We start from the raw sequence: 22,996 nt of genomic DNA, 5'->3' as shown, positions 1-22,996 counted from the left end.
CAAAGGGGATGTAACCGGCCTAGCACGAAACCTTGGAGATAAGTGTACCAGCCAGTTTCTACTGGAAAAAATACAACTTCAAGCAAGAATATATGTTTCATTAGTTCAAGGAAAAAAAGAAACACGCAGTTAGAATTTGAAGCCAGGCAACTAGGCCAAAGCCTATACTAAATTTAAGCTAAGCAAAACAGTTTTCAAACAAGAAATCATGGCATACATTTGCGATTATGACGGATTAGTACATTTTTAATACTTCATGATTAATAAAGCTCGTTTATAATGATGGCGAACTACCCCGAGGGCACAATTTCCCTTGTACATTATTTCTTTTACTTAAAATCACACTTCAATATATATGTCGGTTACACGGTGTACATGAATATATGTCGAACCTTCTTTTCTGCGTCATTAAAGGCGATTTTCTTGTTGACTGGGAGCCAGTGCAGGTCTTTCAGATGGCCAGTGATGTGGCAGTGGCAGGGGATGTCCAGGATGAGGGGTGCAGAGGCCTTCTGGATGCCTTCTGGATGCGTTGCAGCCTCTTCTGGAGTTTGCCCGTGGTTCCTGCATAGAGGACATTGCTGTAGTCCAGTTTGCTGCTTACGAGGACTTGGGTGATTGTTCTTCTGGTTTCGGTGGGGATCCATTTGTAGATCTTTCGGAGTATGTAGAGGGTGTTGAAGCAGGAGGAGGAGATGGCATGGACTTGCTGGATCATGGATAATGGGGAGTCCAAGATGAATCCTAGGTTGCGTACGTGGTCGGTAGGAGTTGGATCAGCTCCGAGAGTGGCAGGCCACCAGGAGTCATCCCATGCAGAGGGCGTGGAGCCAAAGATGAGGACTTCCGTCTTGTCAGAATTGAGCTTGAGGCAGCTGTTCTTCATCCACTCGGCGATGGCCTTCATTCCCTCGTGGAGGTTGGTCTTGGTGGAGTCCTTTGTGAGGGAGAGGATCAGCTGGGTGTCGTCAGCGTATGAGATGATGTTAAGGTTGTGGGATTAGGCGATGTTAGGGAGCAGGGCCACGTAGACGTTGAAGAGGGTCAGGCTGAGGGACGAACGCTGGGGTACGCCGCAGATGATTTTGGTGTCCGAGTGGAATGGGGGAGGCGGAGTTTCTGGGTTCTGCTGGCGAGAACGGAGGTGGCCCAGTCCAGGGCTCTGTCACGGATTCCTGCATTTCTGAGGAGTGTCGTGGCAAACGGTTTTGAATGAGACTGAGAGGTCTAGGAGGATGAGAACTGCGGTTTTGCCATTGTCCAGTATGGTTCTGATGTCGTCTGTGGCAACGATGAGGGCAGTTTCTGTACTGTGGTTTCTACGGAATCCAGATTGGGAAGGGTTCAGGGTGCTGTTCTCCTCGAGGAAGCGGGTTAGTTGTTTGTTGACAGCCTTCTTGTTGACTTTTGTCGGGAAGGGGAGCAGGGAGATAGGCCGAAGGTTCTTGAGGTCCTTTGAGTCCGTCTTTGGTTTTTTGAGGAGGGCGTTGATTGGTGAAGCAGATTAGAGTAAGGCAGATTGTTTTGGATTGGAGTGGAGCAGACTGGAGTGATGGAGATTTTTTTTAACTGGATTAGGGTAAATTGTTTTAGATATGAGTGGGGTAGATTGGAGTGAGGAAGATTGTTTTGGATTGGAATGGAGCAGACTGGAGTGGGGCAGATTGTTCTGGATTGAAGTGGGGCAGATTGCCGTGGGTCAGCTTGTTTTGGATTGGAGTGTGGCAGATTGTTGTGGACTGGAGTGGGGCAAATTGAAGTGGAGCAGATTGTTCTGGATTAGAGTGGGGCAGAATGGAGTGGGGAAGATTGTTTTGGATTAGAGCATTGCAAATTGGAATGGGGCAGATTGGACTAGGGCAGATTGTTTTGTATTTGAGTGGGTAGATTGTTTTGGATTGGAGTGGGGAAGATTGTATTGTGTTCAAATGGGTTGGATTGTAGTGCCGTGAATTGTAGTGGGCAGATTGGAGTAGGGTTTATTGAAGTGGGCAGATTGAAGTGGGATGATTGTGTTTGATTGGAGTGGGCAGATTGGTGTGGGGACGATGGTTTTTGATTGGAGTGGGACAGAGTGTTCTGGATTGGAGTAGGGCAGATTGGAGACTGGCAGATTGTTTTGGATTGGAGTGGAGAAGATGCTTTTGAATTGTAGTGGGGAAGATCGCTTTGAACTGGAGTGGGGCAGATTGTTTTGGATTGAATGGGGCAGATTGGAGTAAAACGGATTGGTTTGGATTGGAATGGGGTGGATTGTGGAGGACTGGATATGTGTGTTGTGTGGATTGAGTTGAAATGGGGTGGATTGGATTGGGGTGAGGTGGGGTGGACTGGATTGAAGTGGGGCGGATTGTAGTGGGGCAGATTATGTTAGATTGTAGTGGGGTGGAATGAGGAGGTGAATTGGATTGTAGTGCCGTGAATTGTAGTGGCCACATTGGAGTAGGGCTTATTGAAGTGGGCAGATTGAAGTGGGACGATTGTGTTTGAGCGGAGTGGGCAGATTGGTGTGGGGAAGATTGTTTTAGATTGGAGTAGGGCAGATTGCTTTGTACGGGAGTGGGCACGATTGGATTAGGGCAGATTGGAGTAGGTCAGATTATTTTGGATTAGAGTGGAGAAGACTGAAGTGGATTTGAGTGGGGCAGATTGTTTTGGATTGGAGTGGGGCAGATTATTTTGGATTTGAGTGCGGCAGATTGGAGTGGGGCATATTGTTTTGGATTGGAGTGGTGCAAGTTTGAGTTGGGCAGATTGTTTTCATTTGGAGTGGGGAACATTAGAGAAGGGTAGATTATTTTGGATTAGAGTGGGGCAGATTGAAATGAGGAAGATTGTTTTGTATTTGAGTGTGGCAGATTGTAGTGGGCAAGTTGTTTTTGATTGGAGTGGGGAGAGTGTTCTGGATTGGAGTGGGGCAGATTGGAGACTGGCAGATTGTTTTGGATTGGAGTGGAGAAGATGCTTTTGAATTGTAGTGGGGCAGATTGCTTTGAACTGGAGTGGGGCAGATTGTGTTGGATTGAATGGGGCAGATTGGAGTAGGATGGATTGGTTTGGATTGGAATGGGGTGGATTGTGGAGGACTGGATATGTGTGCTGTGTGGATTGAGGTGAAATGGGGTGGATTGGATTGGGGTGAGGTGGACTGGATTGTAGTGGGGCAGATTATTTTAGATTGTAGTGGGGTGGAATGAGGAGGTGAACTGGATTGTAGTGCCGTGAATTGTAGTGGGCAGATTGGAGTAGGGTTTATTGAAGTAGGCAGATTGAAGTGGGACGATTGTGTTTGATTGGAGTGGGCAGATTGGTGTGGGGAAGATTGTTTTAGATTGGAGTAGGGCAGATTGCTTTGTACTGGAGTGGGCACGATTGGATTAGGGCAGATTGGAGTAGGGCAGATTATTTTGGATTAGAGTGGAGAAGATTGGAGTGGATTTGAGTGGGGCAGATTGTTTTGGATTGGAGTGGGGCAGATTATTTTGGATTTGAGCGCGGCAGATTGGAGTGGGGCATATTGTTTTGGATTGGAGTGGTGACTTCAGTCATTTGTCTATTTGCGTCCGTTCAGTGAACTCCTTAACTAACCTCGAATTAGCATTGGCATGTTGGGCTTCATGCAAAACAATTTAGCAACACAAATTTAGAAAACGTCTAACTATGGTCTCTATCGAAAGATAGCAGTTGGTACCTAGAAGAAAAGGCAAACAGACAATTACAATTTCATCATTATATAGTTACCCTCTGTAACGGGTCAGCATACAGAGTCAGTCTTCGTCCTCAGGACATCAGTTGATTCGCCATCAGCCAGGAAACACAGCAAAGTTCAGCAAGACGGTTCAATAAGGGACACTTCCCTCATAAGGAGGAAAAGTATGAATCGGGCAAGGCAAAGTAAGGATGGTTAGAAGAATCAAACAGCAAAGTCAGAGTGACAAAGTGGCTGGGTAATAGTAAAGGCACGTAATGGCAATGACATTAAAGGTAGCTCAGAATGTCTGATTTCTCCTTGTGTCAAAGGATTAAATCAATATTGTTGTACAGTCCCCTAATTTCCAATTGGGCAAGTTTTGGTGCATCATTATCTCCATCCAATAATCAAGTAATCACCTCTTTAGAATTGTCACTTTCGAACAGTTCTCACGTAGTTTATTGGCTCCTGTATTTGATGTCTCCAACGGGTAGAATGTCAGGTGCAATTTCATGTTCTTGCGGTCCTCTCACAGTCCCAGTCAGTAGTTCCATTGTCTATACCAGTTCAGGCGACCTTGTACCTGTTGCAAGTTTACACTGTTGCATTCGGCAAGAATGCCTCCTTGAGCAAGTCGAGTCTCATGAGAAAGAATTTACTACGGTTACACACATCTTCTAGCTTCTGGAAAATTACGGCTACATGTCCTTCAGCAAGTCAGCACATTGCACGTTATAAAAACACATTTAATATGAACTGGGCAGCTAGGCGCCGACTCATGGTAACTAAGGCCTAGTGAGTAATTAGCAAAAACCTTAACATATAACTCTTAATGCTAGCACAAAATCATACATTAGTACATTAATAATTAATTATTAGTCCATTTCATTTATCATCGTATACATTGGTGGCTACTCCCCGTGGGCACAATTCAACACACGTTTAGAAAAAGCACATTAATACATTTTCTATGCGGCATCATCATACATTAATTCGCAAACATTCCATGTTAATTTTGATTATAAAACTACACTCCAACAATGCCCCAGGTCATTCTAAATGTCACCTTCTGCCGTCCACTTCAGTAGGGTAGAGGGAGGGCGGGTAGGAGGAACAGTGAGATAGGGAAGCACACGAGAGGAGCCTTCTGAAAAAGACGCAATCTGGTTGAGTGCTCACACATGAAAAAAAAAGTAGCACCTAAAAAATTAGTGGTGGAGGGACATAAGTAATGCATCCATGTTTCTGGTGAGGGATAAATAAACAAAGAGGGAGGAATAAACAGATGAAGAGGGAGGGCATCTACAGCAGCTAACAAGTAAAAACAAAGAAATGAGAGTGCGACTGAACCAACAAATGGGTAAGAAATGGGCAGGCTCTAAGCCCACAGTAAGATAACAATAGTCTAGACATTTAAGAGTTTTTCACTATCAGGCAACACAAAACCAAAAAGTAAATGTCCTGATTTTTAAATATATTGCACCCTTCTCTCTGGGCTGTACTATGGGTGATTTTTATGTATTAAAAACTGAGTTTTGGGCCTTGCAAAAGGTTTATTTTGTCTGGTCGAAATAGTAGTTTAAAACCTGCACACAGGCTGCAATGGCAGGCCTGAGATGTTGTAAAGGGCTACTTAAATTGGTGGCAAAATCAGTGCTGTACTGATGTTTAATTTACAGGCTCTGGGCACATGTAGTGCCACATTACTAGGGTCCTATAAGTAAATTTAAATATGCCAGGTGGGTATAAGATAATGTTATCATATTTTAAGAAGAGAGCAGAAGCGCTTTGGCACTGGTTAGCAGTCCTAAGGCCCGCAAAAATGGTCAGCAAAACAAAACTGAAGGCAAAAGTTAGGGGAAAACCACACCAGGGATGCCAGAATTAATACACCCCACCCCTTAGATTCCAGAGACCAGGAACTCGGCTTCTGTGGTCTGCCCCTAGAACATGTTGATTGGGGACACTCACTAGGCCCTACATTTAGTCTTTCTGGTGAGTTGTGAGCTGTGTGGTGTTCATTCATATGGCATGTGAGGAGGGCCCTCTGCTCTTCTGCCATTTCATTGGCATGTCTTTTTTTTTCCTTTTCTCAAGTGTCCAATGTACTTTCAGCTGGTTTTGCAATGTTGCGGATTGGGTCTCCCACCCCCACCATGTTCCAGGTCTCTGCAAGCTCAGCAGGGTCATCTGAACATTCTATTAGGCCCCTCCAGCAGGAGTGCTGAGACCAATCCAAATGGTACTCTGTTTACTATGTGGCATACCACCACCTTAACCAATGTTTTCTTCAATGATGGCCCAATCAATATCCAAGGGAGAATTTCTCTGCCATCCTTTATGAGCTGCTTCTTACTGTTTAACCCCTTACTGTTCTCACATTGTCCTTACATGGCCAGTCAATGCTGTGCAAGTCACTGCGCCCAGGCGCTGTATTCACACGCTTACTGCCAATTCTTTTCTGGGTATCAGCTTTTTGAAGGTCACACTGTTCCTACTTACATAGTGGTGTCTCACTATCAAGCAGGGTCCCGTTTCCCCCTTTCAAACTGCTTGCCTCGTTTACCTTTACTTGAGTAGCGGGAAGGCACCAATCACACTGACCCTCCTCATAAGGGTCGAGTGTCCAGGCTGCGGTTCTTCTCCCGAAGGGAGGAGTCCAACCACGAGGCCCAACCTATTGCGATTCCACCATTGTTAGCTTCCTCAAGCGTGCTTTCAGTATAACCTAGTGGCTGCCAACATAAACAGGCTGCTGGGACTGTGCAATGTAGGGTTTGTCCAGCCACTAGCTCTGGTGGTTTCTGCTGGTTTTTTCAGGCTCCCCTGCTGCTCCCCTCAGACAGGACTCACCTGTCAAACTCCCCAAATAGGCAATATCACAAAGGCAGCCTTACTCCCTCATGGAGGTTGCAGTCTTTGCAAGACCACCGTGATGGAATGTTGACAAAGCCTGCGGTATTGCCAGTATATGAAGTTATTGACAGGCTCTATTGCCAACAAATCTCTGTACTTTTCTTCTGAAAGTCTAGGGGACTGGCAGGGAGAGCAGTAGAAGTGTCCTACTTCTTCGCCATCTTGACCTTTTGTTGAAGGTTGCAAGTAAATATCACAAGTGTCGGACCTGGTCCTTTTTGCAGGCTATCCCCAAATGTTTTGCCTTCTTCTTCGTCCTATTTTTTCTGACCTGTCTTTGTTGGATTTAGGACTCTGGGCACTTTACCACTGCTAACCAGTGCTAAACTGCACATGCTCTCTGTCTAAATTGTGTTGGTGATTGGTTTATCAATGATTGGCATATCTGATTTACTAGTAAGTCCCTAGTAAAGTGGACTACGTGTGCCAAGGGCCTGTAAATCAAATGCTGCTAGTGGGTCCACAGCACTGATTGTATTTTGTAAGTTTGCGCCGATATTGCATCAAAAAACAATGCAAATGCGGCGCACAAAAAAGTATAAATATGGGCCTTGGAGTTTAAGGTCTCTGAACTCAAAATTAAAAAATACGTCTTTTGGTGTAGTTGTCTTTTTGAATTGTAGGTTTGAAAATTCCACTTTTAGAAAGTGGGCATTTTTTTTACTGAACCATTCTGTGCCTCTGCCTGTCTGCTAAATACACGTCTGGGTCAGGATGACAGTTGGGCTATTTATTCATTCACTCTAGACAGTCACACTATAGGAGCTGAGTGGTGCCCTTCATATCCTGATGGCCCATCACCAGGCTTCTGGGTCTTCCTGAGCAAGAGGAGTGGGAGGAGCTGACACTTACACCTAAATAGGGCTGCACCTGTCCTCACACGAAGCAGTCTCCAGCACTGTGGAGTGTGTCTGGGGCCAGGACAGGGAAAGGCAGGGTCTTGTGCACTGGAAAGGCTTCTCGATGAAGTTTGCCTACTTAAAAGACAGAAATGAGTATAAGTAGTGGACCTCTGACACCATATAGTGTGAACACTTCTGGACTGAGGACATTCTGGACTGAGGACATTCTGTGGAGCTGGATGCTGTGGGAGGGACTGCCACTTTGTCTGTTGCCTTGTTCTGCTGGCCTGCTGCTTGCTGCTACTGTCCTGGTAGCAAAAGGACTGGACTTTACTTTCTACATCCTGCTCTCCAAGGTTCTCCAAGGGCTTGAACTGAGCTTGCCTCCTGTTAAGAAGTCTCAGTGACATCAAAGACTTCATCTGCCAGTGTCTGGGCTGTTCTGCTCAGAGTCCTGACTTGCCAAGTGGTGCTATCTCCAGTCCTTGGACCTTTGGAAGTGTAAGCTGGTGACCTGAAGGAGAAAATCCACGCATCGATGCACAGTGGTGGAAAAATCGATGCAGCTCCTGTCCTGCGGCTGGAGTATTGATGAAGCGCCTATCTCAATCTGGATTTTCCATGCATCGCCTCTGGGGTGTAATTTTCTCATTGACCCGCACCACAGTGGGTAACCGAGGTTGCATGTCCAGAAATGAACACATCGCCTGTTCTGTGTGGAAAAAATAAATGCATCACCTCCCCTGCCATTAAGGAACCAATGTATTGCCTCTCCTGCGAGGAAAGAATAGATGCATCACCTCCCCGGCGCAGTGAGCAACTGCCACATTGCTTTGCTTTTTGGCACCTCACCTCTCCTGTGGCCCACATCAATTTTGTTTTGATGCATCCCAGATACTTTGTACCAAAAAGATACAATAATTGACACCTATGCATTAAGACTCATTTCAACTTTTAAAAAGCGATATCTTTTCTTGTGTATGTTGGATTTTTCTTCTTTTTGTCTTGTTTTCTCCGAATAAATATTGGCTATCTTTCTAAACTGGTGTGGAGTCCTTTTGTAGTGTTTTCACTGTGTTACTGTGTGTGTGTTTGTACAATTACTTCACACCCTGCCTCTGAGATAAGCCTGACTGCTCATGACAAGCTACCAAGGGGATGAGAAGGGGTTATCTTAGCTGTGTGACTCATTTACCCTGACCAGAGTGAGGGTCCCTACTTGGATACGGTGCAAACCACTGCCAACTAGAGACCCCAACTAGAGAATATAGTTTATGTCTTTTTAGCATATAACACTGATTAAGAGTTGATGTGAGAGACTGGTCTTGATAAAACTGTATAAATATCAAATGTCTTTTTAATTTGTCTCCTATAGAATCCGTGTGGTCTGCATCAAGGAGGCAAGCAAGATATTATTCTGTAAAATCTGATTGCTCTAGTCGTAGTTTTCCAACAGAAACAGATCAAGAGATTTTTTTCTCTGTCTTAGGCATCAATGTCAAACATGAATTTTAATACTTAGGAAATTAATAATTGTTTACATAGTAATTGGAAAGGAAGCCAAATAGTTATGGTAAATCTGATATGTGATGTTCATTAAATTCTTAAATTCTTCTGTTAATTTATTTGGACCATGTGATTTCCCCACAAGCTCAGAATTGATTAAGACAATTACCAAAGATATTGTTATGTTAGTGTGAAAATCTCTGGTGGCTCCAGACAAATGCACTGAAGGAGTGGATATGAAGAGGCTCCTCCTTACCCGCTTAAGAGGCCACGGCTCAACAATACATGAGAATAAACAGCAAGATGCAGGTATAGGGAAACTGGCAAATGTGACACAAGCCTAAATAAGACAAGAAAAGAACCAGTGAGATGCATTTATGGTAAATTTTGAGTGTAGTTCCTTGTCAATTCCCCTACTCACCCACTGCCAGTCTTCTTAAGTAAATCACATGATCCAGCAAGAGCTGTTGCTGATAATATGCATCTCAAGTAGGGGTGGGTGAAACTCGCAGAGTGTCACTCTGTGGAATCCTGTGGAGTTACAGAAAAACTCTGTGAAATTCTATGCAGTTCCGCAGTGGGCGAAAAATATGCAGCTAGCCCTGCTCCACTGCAATTCAGTGCCAGTAGCACAAGTAGCTCTGAAAATCAGCGTGAATGGCACCATGGGTTGCGCAAGAGCGCACTGTCATTTGATTTGATTTTGGTGCAGCTCAAGTAGCAAATCTACTCAAATGGCAGCAAATCTACGTAAATGGCAGTCCCCTGACTGTGACTGCTCACGACCAATAGGGGGCACAAAACCTTGCTCTCCAGTTTGCATATTCTGGAGCTTTGTGGAATAAAATTCTGCATTGCAGCGATTGGAAGATTTTAGACAGAACTCTGCATTAAAGAGTAATGCAGACTAGCCAAAATTCTGCCAATTCCGCAGTGCAACTGAATATTTCCCCCACCTCTAATCTCAAGCAGCAACATCTGAGAAAAGTTTTATTATTGATAGGAAGTTGGCACAAGTATAGAACACACTAGAGATGGCTTCACGAGATCTGGAGCATATATTTTAGGAAAGGTGTGCAAAGAAGGAATATGAACTAAGCAAATTTCCCTAAAAGAGGAAGATGAACATCCCATGGGTGTCAGCTGCTTAAAGCTGCATCATGGAGCCAAGACAAAGTCTGGCAGGCTTTAGAGATACCTGCCAGACAGACCGGTATCTTTATGTAGGAGGGTTGTTCCTCTCCAAGAGGACCAAAGGCCATGGCTTCTTGTTCCTGAGGCCATATTTATAGGAATCTGGCCTGGTGTGTGGTGAGTACCTATTGTATTATCACTGTATACCAGGTTCAGGTATACCCTATTAGTGAAGTGAAGTTAATGTCTAGGAAGACAGGCTCTCTAAAGGTAGCTGTGGATGAGCAGCCAAGGCTCATCTGGGAGACATGCAAAGCTCATGCAATACCACTTATAGTCACACAACACTAACACATGAAAGAACCACACAGAGTTACAAAAGTAAAGGTACTTTATTTTAGTGACACAAATACTAAAATATTATATAGGCAATACTTCACTAGCAGTTGAATAAACACACTATTATATACACTTTAGTTGTCAGGAATGAGCATAGAAAGTAAGAGAAAACAATGCAATAACAAAAGACAATAGCGACCCTAGAGGGAGTCCAAATCAAAAAAATGGAATGCGAATGAGGGACCCCCATCAAGGTAAGTGGAATCTGTACAGAGGAGCTGGAAGAACTAGAAACCCTAAAAGGTAAGTACCAGAGTGCGTCCCAGTGACCAGGAGAGAAGAGGTACCTGGTTTTTCCCAAACCCACAGATAAACTTTGTGAAAGGACTGTGCAAGGCTGCAAGAAACAGAAGATAGATCCAGACAGAAGATGACCTGCAAATGAAGGGGACCAGGTCCAGTTCCAGCTAGAGTGTGCAGTTGGGGCCGGAGCCACCACCCACACTTCTGGAGAAGCAGGACCAGGTCGACAGTGAGGACTAGGAGTCGACTATGCAGCACAGGAGGAGAGGAAGAGTCCCAGAAGTGGTGCAGTTAATGTCCTGCATCAGAAGATGATTTGAAGTCCATCAGTGGTGTGGAGAAACCACCAGCAAGCCTTGGCAAAGGCAAAAGTTGCAGAAGAAGATTTGCAGAGCTGCCGGGGACCAGGAAGGTCTGAGTGGACTCAACCCCTGGAAGGGAGTCCTAGGCATCCTCGAGCAGTCATGAGAGAGAAGTCATGGATGCATCCCCCACAGGTAACTCACAGGCAGCAGGCACCGGAGTCACAGTGCAGCCCACTCAGCACACTTTGAACAGAGACTCACGTCGCTGCAGCATCAGACAGAAGGCCATACATTGCAGGGAAGAGTGCCAGAGGCCGGGGCTACAAGGAGCCTGAAGATCCCTCAGAAGAAGAGTAAACAAGCCATGATAGCTGCAAGAGATGTGGTGCACAGGGGGACCATCCTGTAAGGAGAGGCAAAGACTCACCACCTCCAAAGTTGGACAGCTGGTAGAGGGGACCATGTGGACTACTCAGGACTACAACCTGTGTTGCAGGATCCATGCAGAATTGCAGGAGAGAGGACACACGCAGCCAGTTGTCGTTGCAGTTGGTGCCTGCGGAAGTAGGGGATTGGCTCCTTCACTCCAAGGGAGATTCCTTCTTGCTTCTTGGTGCAGACTGAATACTTGCCACCCTCAAAAGATACACAGCTGGGGAAATGTTGTAGTTGTTGGAAGGAGCCTGAGAAACAATGTTGCAGGATATAGTCGTCGCTGGAGCTGCAGATTGTTTGTTCCTGTGATGTCCAGTTGCGGTTCCAGTGGCCAGAAGTCAAAGTAAATGTTGCAGACGAGTACTGCTGGGATCTTGCACATCGAATCTGAGGACCCACCCAAGAGGGAGATCCTAAATATCCCTGTATATCTTTCTATTGCCCAGTTTCGCACTAGAGCAGGGACTGGAGGTCCCTGAATGGGCACAGACTGGTTTATGCAAGGAGGGCACCAAATGCACTATTCAAAGCATACCAGTGGCTTAGGGAGGCTACCCCTCCCAAGCCATGTAACACCTATTTCCAAAGGGAATCCTTTGACTGCCTTCCTGGGCTTGAGCTGTTCAAGCAGCAGGAGGGCAGAAAACCATCTGTAGGGTGGCAGCAGCATGGGCTGCCCGGGAAAACCCTGCAAACTGGTAGGAGCAAAGCTGAGGGTCCTCTAAGAAGCCCACAGAGTGCATGGAATCATACAACCAATACTGGCAACAGTTTGATACCAAAATGCCTAGGATCAGAGTTACCATTATGTAGCTGGACATAGGTAGTGATTTATGTCCAGTACATGGATAAAATGGCTTCCTAACACTCACGAAGTCCTGGAAAATGGAGCTGGAGTTATTGTGGGCACCTCTGCTCATGCAGGGGTGCCCTCACACACAGGTACTTGCAGCCTGAACGCTGGGCTAGGAGGGTCTGCCATAAGGATGACTTACAGTGACCTGAAGTGAAAAGGGTGCATGCACCCCTTCAAGCAGGCTGCAATGGCAGGCCTGCAGACACACTTTGCATGGGCTCCCATGGGTGGAATAATACATGCTGCATCCCATGGAGAACCCCGGGTGCCCCAATGCCCTGGGTACCTAGGTATCATATTCTAAAGACTTACATGGGGGCACCAATATGCCAATTGTGGAATGTAAAAAGTTAGGGACAACCAAATCCAGAGGGTAACAGCACAGCTACATGGGTCCTGGTTAGCAGGGTCCCAGTAAACAATGTAAAAAAACACTGACATCCAGCACAAAGTGGGGGTAACGATGCCAAAAAGAGGGTACTTTCCTACAGTATTCTTCTGGGTAAGCCATCCTCTCAGCAAAAATGCTAGCCACTAAATGTCCTGTGGTTGGATTTTGGAAATGGTCTTCAAGAATAAAGATGCCTCCAGGCGAGTTTTTATAAGAGGGATTGTCAGCATATGGGCAAATATACCCTATCTAGGTGTAACACACTGCACTGGGAAAGAGAGTAGACATATCAATTGGACAGGGCTCTGGGCATGAGATCGGTCAGCAAAATCTCACTGCGAACCCCTACATGATGCAGTTAATACCACTAAACAATACCGTAGAGAACTGCAATAAATATGACTTCTGCATGAACGTCCCTTTTAGTAACACCAGTTGCCGATATAATGATACCTATTAGGGAGTACAATATGGTTAGATAGAACATACACAAATATGAAGATAGGTCTTCTCTGGCAACATGTAAGCAGCTCGCTCCGGTTATCACAACGAATGTATGTGTTCCCAACATCACACCTACAATATGCAGTTTGAATAATATTAAAAGATGGCTGTGTTGACAAACTTGGAGGTGCAGTGCAGTTAGTTGTGCAGTAGTCATACACCATTGTTGAAGATAGGGGGTGATGAAACTGTTAAAGGCCAGCAACGGTGCAGTATGAATGTCTGGAAGAAAACCTTTGACCTTGTAGCGCGGTAGCATTGTGATCGGATGGAAAGCCAACTCAGCCATCACTCCAAGCGGATGTACACATTACTTTGAGCCTGAACACAATAGAATAGCAGAACTCTTGTCAGGAGGACAGAACAGTTGGGCATAATGCAAGAACATCATTGTGCAATAAAAACAACCGACATGAATGGACTATCCTAGCAACACAACAAAAACACCAAGCATTTATTATGTAATTTATTGGGAGGGGAAACTAAGTTTGATATAATATAATTACATGTACACATCAGACGTGTCAAGCAAACAGTAAGAGGATAGCTATGTAGTGTGTACGAACCCAAAAGATCCCTCAAACAGTGCTGTCTCAATAATATTAAAATATAAGGCCCGTTGGCACCTTTGGAGGGTTGTGTGCTTGTGGATTACTCACATGCAATAGTTGAAGATAAGGAGAGAATTGTAACCAGTCTGTACAATAGTATTCATGTAATCGAGTGCAAAGTGCTGTTGATTGTAAGTAGAAAATGTCAACAAAAATGCATTTGAATTAATTTGGCCTAATATATTACAGCTATGTACATGTGCAACGTTGTCCTGCAAAGGAATTATCCTATTTATTAACCTATGATGCTGTGTGAGATGGCGTTATCCCCAACATGCAAAACATTACCTCAAACCACCCTCCTCCCCATCATAATACATAACATACAAGGTCATGACAGATGAGGTGCGTTACCATCAACACCAGTCACTTACTGTATTTATGCTTATGTTTTTTAGGTTTCCAGTGCTTTTAAGAGTTGCAGGATGTTTTGGGGTGATGGCATCTTCCCGTTCTATCCTCAGAAAAGAACAGCCTTCATTTTTGATACCACAAGCCTGCAGATCATCATCGCCTTCCTGTCCGCAGCCTGTACCTTCATAGTCATTCTTCCCGGGATTCGGGGAAAAGCTGTAAGTATTCCGCTTTACTTCAACTTGATGATAATAATTTTTTAGGTAATTATTCAATGTTGTGCTTATGGCACATGCATGCCAACTGACAGCCAATTCACAGCATTTAGCACCACTGCATAATGTATTTCACAGATCCGAGTTTTCGTTTAGAATGTGTCAGTATCTCCTACTATGGTGAATAATTGTAATTTGATGATGGATCATACTGGAGTGATTGGAAGATGCCAAGTAATGAGCGGAACAATCACAAAAAGAAAGGTTCTTACGTTTCTACAGCATGTCTCCTGGTGTACTGTCCTTTATAGTGGTCAGGGTCCGGGTCGTAAACTACTCGTCTATTGCAAGACAGTGGAGGCATCTGGTCTGACTGGTGAATGAATTTAGGGCACTTCTTTGTGAGTGGCATGTTAATTGTTAAATCATCTTTTGTGGCTGGTCAGAAGTATGGAGAAATCTATTTGTGACTGGTGAGTACAGTGGTCAATGGCGGCTTATGCAATTTAAAAGTAGTGGGGCGGGTGGCGAGGGTGCGGAAGGAGCACATGGGAGGAAAGCAGGGGGGAGCACAGAGGGGAGCTCAGGGGGGTTTAATAATAAAAAAAAAAGTGAACTTACCTGGTGCTGCCAGCCACCTCACACTCCTCTTCCTGGTACCAGCAGGTTATAGACTCCCTGTGCAATCCCCGCGCTGCTCTCATGCCATTACCAAGCACGAGAGCAGTGCAGGGATTTGCCTGAGTGGGCTGGTTTACAGCTTGCACAGGCACAGGAAACCTGTGCTGTTTCTCCAACCCAGCTGTCAAATACAACTTGGTTGATGAAACCTAAGTGCGCATGTCTGTTTGGCCAGCCTAAGACAGCCGGCCAAACTGACATGCGCACTTAATTGCAATCCACCCCACTCCTCCTCCCACCTCCCATTGCCCAACCCCGACCCTGCCTGCACAGGCTGTCTCAGCCAGCAGCTGAACAATAAAACAACAATAAAATAATGTTTTATTTTTCAGCTGCTGGCTCTGAGTCAGTGGGGCGATGCTCTTCCACCATTGCGGAGGAGCTGCGGCTGACAGTGGTGTGAATAATTGAACATTATGGTGGGGGACCATTCCATATTAGGTTCCCCCATAAGATTCTTGATTTGTCAGTGAGGTAATGGGCTAACTGACAAACTGCTAATTATTATTTTATTAATGTTTTTCATTTTACGAGGGGGTTAAGTAAAGTGCAGATTACTACCAAATGTGGTCACTCAAGAGTGACTGGTCACAAGGAGTCTGCATGAAGTAGAGGATGGTGCCATCTTATGACCTACTAATGCACACATACTTATAATTTATTTTCTCTTGCTCATTGAATATGACATGGGTTGTATATAAGATGCATCTAGCTGTGAATGCCCTTCTCATTTTCGCAAAAGTGCTTTCTTGCCATGGTGAGCATCGAGCTTCCTTCGAATGTTCTGTTACCAGGATTCAGGAAACTAATTGCTCTACTATTGATACGTTTGGTCTCACGAATGTTCTGTTCTAGATCTCAAGAGATTTTAGAATTAAGGGAACTTTTGATTGAATGACCGGATTTTTTGCATATGCTTATTTACAAATGTATGGTGGCTACTGTGTTATCTGTGCTGGGAACAATGAGAGGCGACTCTGACACAGGAGAAAAGTACACTTTGTTCTGTTGCAAACACATCTGACCAGGCTAGAGAAAGAATGCCTAAGATATTATTGATGGGGCCAGAAATTCTATACCACATTTATTCCTATGCCAGGTGGTACTACAGGAGTACCACATATGATCCCAAAAGAACACACTGATACTGAGGGATAATGCACCTTCGTCAAGGGCCTGCTAGATGTAGATTCTCTACAGTTCTCTCACAAGCTGCCTTTCTGGAATGCTTGTTCCCTCATGCTGCACTGCATTTGCCAACTTCAACTGTGTGACGGACAAACTATCAACCAGATGGCATCCACCAATGCAGGGGCCACCCACTGATACATTCTTAGACAAAGTTGATGAACTGGGCTAAAGTCTGATGCCTGACAGAAGTATGAAGTAGGCATATGCAAAGGAAGGGGAATAGTCACACCTTTCATTATTTTGTGACTTAGGTGACTTAACATGTTCCTTTAATCCCCACAGTTACATGCCTTGCCACTGCAGGTACAATAGCAAAGATTATTTCTAATCAGAATCCACTTCTGCGGTGAGGCAGACCACGCACATGCATACCGAACTGGCGGCTACAACCAGTGGTGCTTAATGATGTGTCATACAAACGTACTATGAAAAAAGCAATAATCTGTTACTTTAGGGGAAATGTGGGTTCTGCTACAGAAACAACAGTTGAATAGGAAGTCCTCAAAGCACACACCTGCGGGCCATATATTAAGGCTATTTAAGATGTTTGTATGGTCCAGCTGAAACAAAATTAAAGCTCTTGAGAAGCAGACTAGCATGTTATCTCACACATAAAGATCACTATCCTGAGTAGAGATGGCATGTACATTATTACTAAAAAGGATAAGCTCAGTTGAGTACATCATATTCACTGCCAGGCAACATTTGGATGGGGATAAGTCAGGTAGCATCCTTGTTGGACTCACCAATTCAGATAGAAAGCATTCCATGGTCCCAACCATAGTGGAAAGGCTAGGAGATTGGTTCATGCTCAAGCTGATATCAATAGTTTTTTGTGAAAACGATTACACTACTCATTGCCAGCTAAAGCCATTGAACCACTTCACCATCACTTCATGTGGAGAGCCAACCTAAGTGGTCCCCATGACCAGGCATAATTATTCGACAGTCCACTCAGTGTGTCCGAGAACAAATTGGTGATTATGCATAGCTACCACCTGGGAAAAACCCAGGCAGTGATGGGTTGCCAATTGAATTCTACATCTTCTACTAATGCTTGCATAAGATGTACCTGGTAACTAGACATAACAGCATCATCTCTTTCAACCCCAGGGAAGGCATCATTGTTGTTTTGTCCAAACCCGACTGAGACCTGACACTCACATTTCCAGCTGACCACTATCAATGCTTAATCTTGATTGCAAGGTTCTTATGCAAATCTCAGCAATGCCTGTTGAAGGTATTACCCATAAGGGTCCACGTGGAATGGGGGTGAATTTGTATTGGGAAGAAGAACTTTCCTAAAATGCAGAAATTTTTGTTGCTGGAGGGTGCCTCACTCCGTGGTAACCTTAAGATATTCCAAAGAGATGGAAAAGCCTTAGATAAATTGCAAAGGGCCTAACCTTTTTATGTCTGTAAGTCAATAGGTCTTGGTAAAGAATTTATAACATGGGCTAAGCTCTTGTACTTTAGCCCTACAGCATGGGTCAGGACCCTGTGGTATCATTTGAAAATCTTGGTCAGTGTAAAAAGGCACTAAACTTAATCATTTGCAAATCTTGCTCGGTGTGAACAGGCACTAAACTTATTGCGCTGTTATTCACTCAGTCAATTACTTCCTTCACGAATCATGTAAATAATGTTGCCTACTTGCATGGTATAATAATTGATGCCAAACTGTATGTCACCTCCTTATATGCAGAAGATATTCTATTGTACATACAGGATTTCAGACCTGGAGCTGATGATAAACCAACTAGACCCTATGGTTCTGTATTTGGCCTAGTAGTGAATGAGAAAAAGTAATGAAATTCCTTCTAAACCGAGGCAACTTAAAACGACTGATAGTCTTGACCAATTTAGCACTGGGATGAGCACCTTATACCTTTAAGTATTAAGCTGTGAAAATGTATCTTCAGATGCAAGATGTAATTGCTGATAATAGTATTATCCTTAGGTCCTAACATATGTCCAATCTTCGTTTTCCGTTTGGAGGCATCTCTTCTTACTCTTAATGATACTAAATGGCAAACCATTTGTTATCTCCTTATATACAGAAGATATTCTATGGTACATACAGGATTTATGGCTTGAAGCTAATGATAAACCAGCTAGAAACCTACGGTTCTGTATATAGTGTAGTAGCGAATAAGAGAAAGTAATGCAATTCCTTCTAAACCCAGACAACTCACAAAGATTAATAGTCCCGACCAATTTAGCACTGGGATGGTCACCTTATACCTTCAATTATTAAGGTGTGCAAATTTATCATCAGATGCAAGATGTCATTGCTGATAATTAGACTTAGGTCCTAACGTCTGTCCTATCTTCATTTACTGTTTCGAGGCATCTCCTCCTATTCTTGATGGGCAGAAAAACACTAACTAAAATGGCACTACTGCCAAGGTCATTGTATTTTTTATCCGTAATCCTGCAGTCTTCACAAAAATGAGTGTTAATGGGCCTCAACTCAATGCTGATTTACTTGCTTTGGGACATGGACAGATGCAGGGTGGGTATGTGCAGTCTACCCTTGCCAAATACTGAGGGTGGCTTGGGTGCACTAGACTTCAATTCTTACTACTTGGCAGCACAACTCAACCAGGTGGCAAGATGGGTGTAACTTGAATGCAAGGTTGAAGACTGGTGCTGGCATAGAGCACTGGAAATGAGATCACTGACAGATGTCCTGTTCACTGGGTATGGTTTCATCTCTTCGATTCCTATCCTGATACGAGTATCTAACCACTGCTGAAATAAGTTTGCTTGTTACCCAGTTCTAAGACTGAAAATTTTAACTTTTGATTTACAAATCTGGCATTGCTGCTGGCCAAGTGACAGATTGTGATGAACTGGTGATCTCCTCATGCACCTATCAATCAATCAATCAATCAATCACTGCATTTGTAAAGCGCGCTACATACCCGCGAGGGTCTTAACGCGCTGGGGAGGTCTTGAGGAGTCTTCTGAAGGCCAGCAGGTCCTGGATCTGTCGTAGGATGGTGGGGAGAGTGTTCCAGGTCTTGGCGGAGAGGTAGGAGAAGGATCTGCCGCCGGCGGTGGTTTTTCGGATGCGGGGGACTGTGGCGAGGGCGAGGTTGGCTGAGCAGAGGCTTCGGGTGGGGGTGTGGAAGCTGAGTCGGTTGTTGAGGTAGGTGGGTCCGGTGTTGTGCAGTGCTTTGTGTGCGTGGATCAGGAGCTTGAAGAGGAGCCTTTTGTTGACGGGGAGCCAGTGCAGGCCTCTCAGGTGGAGTGTGATGTGGCTGCGGCGGGGGACATCGAGGATGAGTCGGGCCGAGGTGTTCTGGATGCGTTGGAGTCGTCTCAGGAGCTTGTTTGTAGTTCCTGAGTAGAGGGCGTTCCCGTAGTCGAGTCTGTTGGTGATGAGGGCCTGGGCAACGTTTTTTCTCGTGTCGAGTGGGATCCATTTGAAGATCCTGCGGAGCATACGGAGGGTGTTGAAGCAGGACGCGGAGACGGCGTTTACTTGCCAGGTCATGGAGAGAGTGGAGTCGAGGATGACCCCCAGGTTTCCGTGCGTGGTCTGTGGGTTCCGGGGCTGTGCCTAATGACGTGGACCACCAAGAGTCGTCCCAGGCTGATGGGGTGAGTCAGAGAATGAGGACCTCCGTCTTGTCTGAGTTCAGCTTCAGTCTGCTGTCCTTCATCTAGTCGGCTTCGGCCTTCATTCCTCGGTGGAGGTTACCTTTGGCGGTGTGGGGATCTTCGGTGAGGGATATGATCAGCTGGGTGTCGTCGGCGTAGGAGATGATGTTGAGGTTGTGTTGTCGTGCGACGTGGGCGAGGGGGGCCATATAGATATGGAACAGTCACGGGCTGAGGGAGGATCCCTGTGGGACACCGCAGATGATCTCGGTGGTTTTGGAGCGGAAGGGTGGGAGGCGGATGCTCTGGGTTCTGCCGGAGAGGAAGGATGTGGTCCAGGCCAGGGCCTTCTCTTGGATACCGGCGTCATGGAGGCGTGCTGATAGGGTGCGGTGGCAGACCGTGTCAAAGGCTGCTGATAGGTCCAGGAGGTTGAGGGCGGCTATTTCTCCTTTGTCCATCAGGGTCCCGATGTCGTCAGTGGCGGTGATGAGGGCGGTCTCTGTGCTGTGGTTACTGCGAAAACCGGATTGGGAAGGGTCCAGGATGTTGTTGACTTCGAGGTAGGGGGTCAGCTGTTGTTGACAATCTTCTCGGTCCCTTTTGCCGGGAAAGGGAGCGGGGAGATGGGCCGGAAGTTCTTGAGGTCCTTGGGGTCCGCCTTGGGCTTCTTCAGAAGGGCGTTGATCTCGGCGTGCTTCCAGTTTTCTGGGAAGGTTGCTGTCTCGAAGGAACAGTTGATTGTTTTCCGGAGGTGGGGCGCGATGGCTGCGCTGGCTTTGTTGAAGACGTGGTGAGGGCAGGGGTCCGATGGGGATCCAGAGTGGATGGAGTTCATGGTTTTGATGGTGTCTTCGTCGCTGACGCTGGACCAGACGGTCAGGCGACTGGTGCGAGTGGTAGTCGCAGGGGTGGTGGACTCGGTGGTGGATGCGGGGGGGTCGGGGTTGAAGCTGTGGTGGATGTCGGTGATCTTGCGGTGGAAGAAGGTGGACAGGGAGTCGCACAGGTCTTGAGATGGTGGGATGTCGTTGGTGATGGAGCTGGGGTTGGAGAGTTCTTTCACAATGCTGAAGAGCTCTTTGGTGTTGTGTGCGTTGTTGTCTAGGCGGTCCTTGAAGGCGGTCTTCTTGGCGGCCCTGATGAGTTGGTGATGTTTGCGGGTGGCGCTCTTGAGGGCTGTGTGGTTGTCTGGTGTTCGGTCGTGGAGCCATTTCTTCTCCAGCTTCCGACAGGTGTGTTTGGAGATCCAGAGGTCCTCGGTTAACCAGGCGGCTTTTTTGTTGGTGTGGTTGGTTTTAGAGGTCTTGAGAGGGGCGAGGGTGTTGGCGCAGTCGTTGATCCACTGTGTGAGGTTGGTCGCGGCGGTGTCTGGGTCGGTGGGGTCGGTGGGTGGTCTCAGGGCGAGGGCAGTAGTCAGTTGGTCCTCGGTGACCTTGCCCCAGCAGCGGCGTGGTAGCTGTTGGGTGTGGTGGTGTGTGGTGGGTTTTCTGAAGGTGAAGTGGACGCATCTGTGGTCGGTCCAGTGTGGTTCGGTGGTGTGGTTGAAGGAGACGTGGGGGCTTGCAGAGAAGATGGGGTCGAGCGTGTGTCCAGCGGCGTGAGTGGGTGTCGTTACGAGCTGTTTGAGTCCGAGGTTGGCGAGGTTGTCGATCAGGGCGGTGGAGTTGGCGTCATTGTTGTTCTCGAGGTGGAAGTTCAGGTCCCCGAGGAGGATGTAGTCCGTGGAAGCGAGGGCGTGGGTGCTGATGATGTCGGCGATGGTGTCACTGAACTGTGGGCGGGGTCTGGGAGGTCTGTAGATGAGAGTTCCTCTTAGGGTGGTGTTGGGGTCGGTGTGGATCTGGAAGTGCATGTGCTCGGCGGTGGTGAGGGTGTCATCGGTGTTCCTTGAGATTTTGATGGAGTCTTTGGGGATGATGGCGATTCCTCCTCCCACTCCGTTGGTGCGGTCTCTGCGGGAGATCTTGTAGCCCTGTGGGATGGCTATGGCGATGTCTGGTGCTGAGGTGGCGTTCAGCCAGGTCTCCGTCAGGAAGGCGACGTCGGGGGCGGTGGAGTCTAGGAGGTCCCAAAGTTCGATGGCGTGCTTGCGAGCGGAGCGGGTGTTGAGGAGGATGCAGCGGAGGTGGTTGGGTTCTCTGGCTGGTGGTGTGGAGGGTTGGATGCTGGTGAATCTGCAGTTCCGGCAGGTGAAAGGCCCCTGGGTGCGTTTCGGGGTGGCCCGGTAGCAGGGGTGGTCTCGTCTGGTGTTGAGTGCTTGGAGGGTGCTTGCGTCGTAGTGCAGTTTGCCGTTGCAGGGGGTGCGGGTTCCAGGGGTTCTGGTGCTGGGTGCTGTCCAGGCACGGACAGGCGCAGACGGGCTTGCCATAGGCGCGCCCGCTTCGCGGCCTCCATATGAGGAGCAGCTGGGAGGTGGGAGCGGGGCGGCCAATGGGAGTGAAGGGGGCGGGGCTGCAGGGGCTCAGCGGTGAGGGAAAAATCCGGGGAAAAACTCGGGGAAAATACCTGTGGAAAAAACGGCGGGAAAAGACGGCGGGAGAGGGACAACAGAGCACAGGGGTACAGAAAGCAAAACACAGGGGCACAGAATGAAAAAACGAAGTGGCACAGAAGCCAAGCGCAGGGGTACAGAAAAAAGGGAGCGAGTAGTCAGGCGGCAAAAGCGGCAACGGAGGTTCAACCCACAGGGGGCTGCGTGGCAGATGGGGGGAGCGACCTGCCTGGTGACAGGGTCAAAGGTCGCTCCTAGCATTGCAGCATTCAGGTAAGATCTATTGTAATGGATGATGGCTGCAAATGACGCTCATACACTCCTAAGATGACATTTAGTGATTGATTCTGATATTGTAAAGCAGTTGACTCTTGTTTTTCTCTCTTGTCAAGTGACAAAACCCAATAAAGACTTATTTAAATTTAAAACTAATTTATCAGGATGGAAAGGATGAACACAAGGAAGAATGAACACAAATATGTCAAAAGTGGCAACAATTACGCAGGGAGGTACAGAATGTCACTAGCCTGGCCTGAAAACTTCAGCACATGCTCTAAACCTTTCTTATCAGAATTTTAGTAACACAGTTCTGGCAGCTGTCTCTCAATCTACCCTTATG

General features: G+C 46.5%; 1 protein-coding gene across 1 annotated transcript in view; it reads left to right on the top strand.

The window, feature by feature from the left end:
• Positions 1–22,996, top strand: part of LOC138284000 (dual oxidase maturation factor 1-like) — a 415,581-nt gene that overhangs the window by 218,695 nt on the left and 173,890 nt on the right. The window contains exon 2 of the mRNA XM_069222333.1: positions 14,232–14,405. Coding sequence (XP_069078434.1) covers positions 14,259–14,405 — 147 coding nt within the window. The 5' untranslated portion in view covers positions 14,232–14,258. The remainder of the gene's footprint in view (positions 1–14,231; positions 14,406–22,996) is intronic.

The sequence above is a fragment of the Pleurodeles waltl genome, chromosome 3_1 (assembly GCF_031143425.1).
Source record: "Pleurodeles waltl isolate 20211129_DDA chromosome 3_1, aPleWal1.hap1.20221129, whole genome shotgun sequence".
NCBI classification, from domain to species: domain Eukaryota; kingdom Metazoa; phylum Chordata; class Amphibia; order Caudata; family Salamandridae; genus Pleurodeles; species Pleurodeles waltl.
Note: the sequence above shows the minus strand (reverse complement) of the source record. Positions and strands in the feature narration are given on the sequence as shown.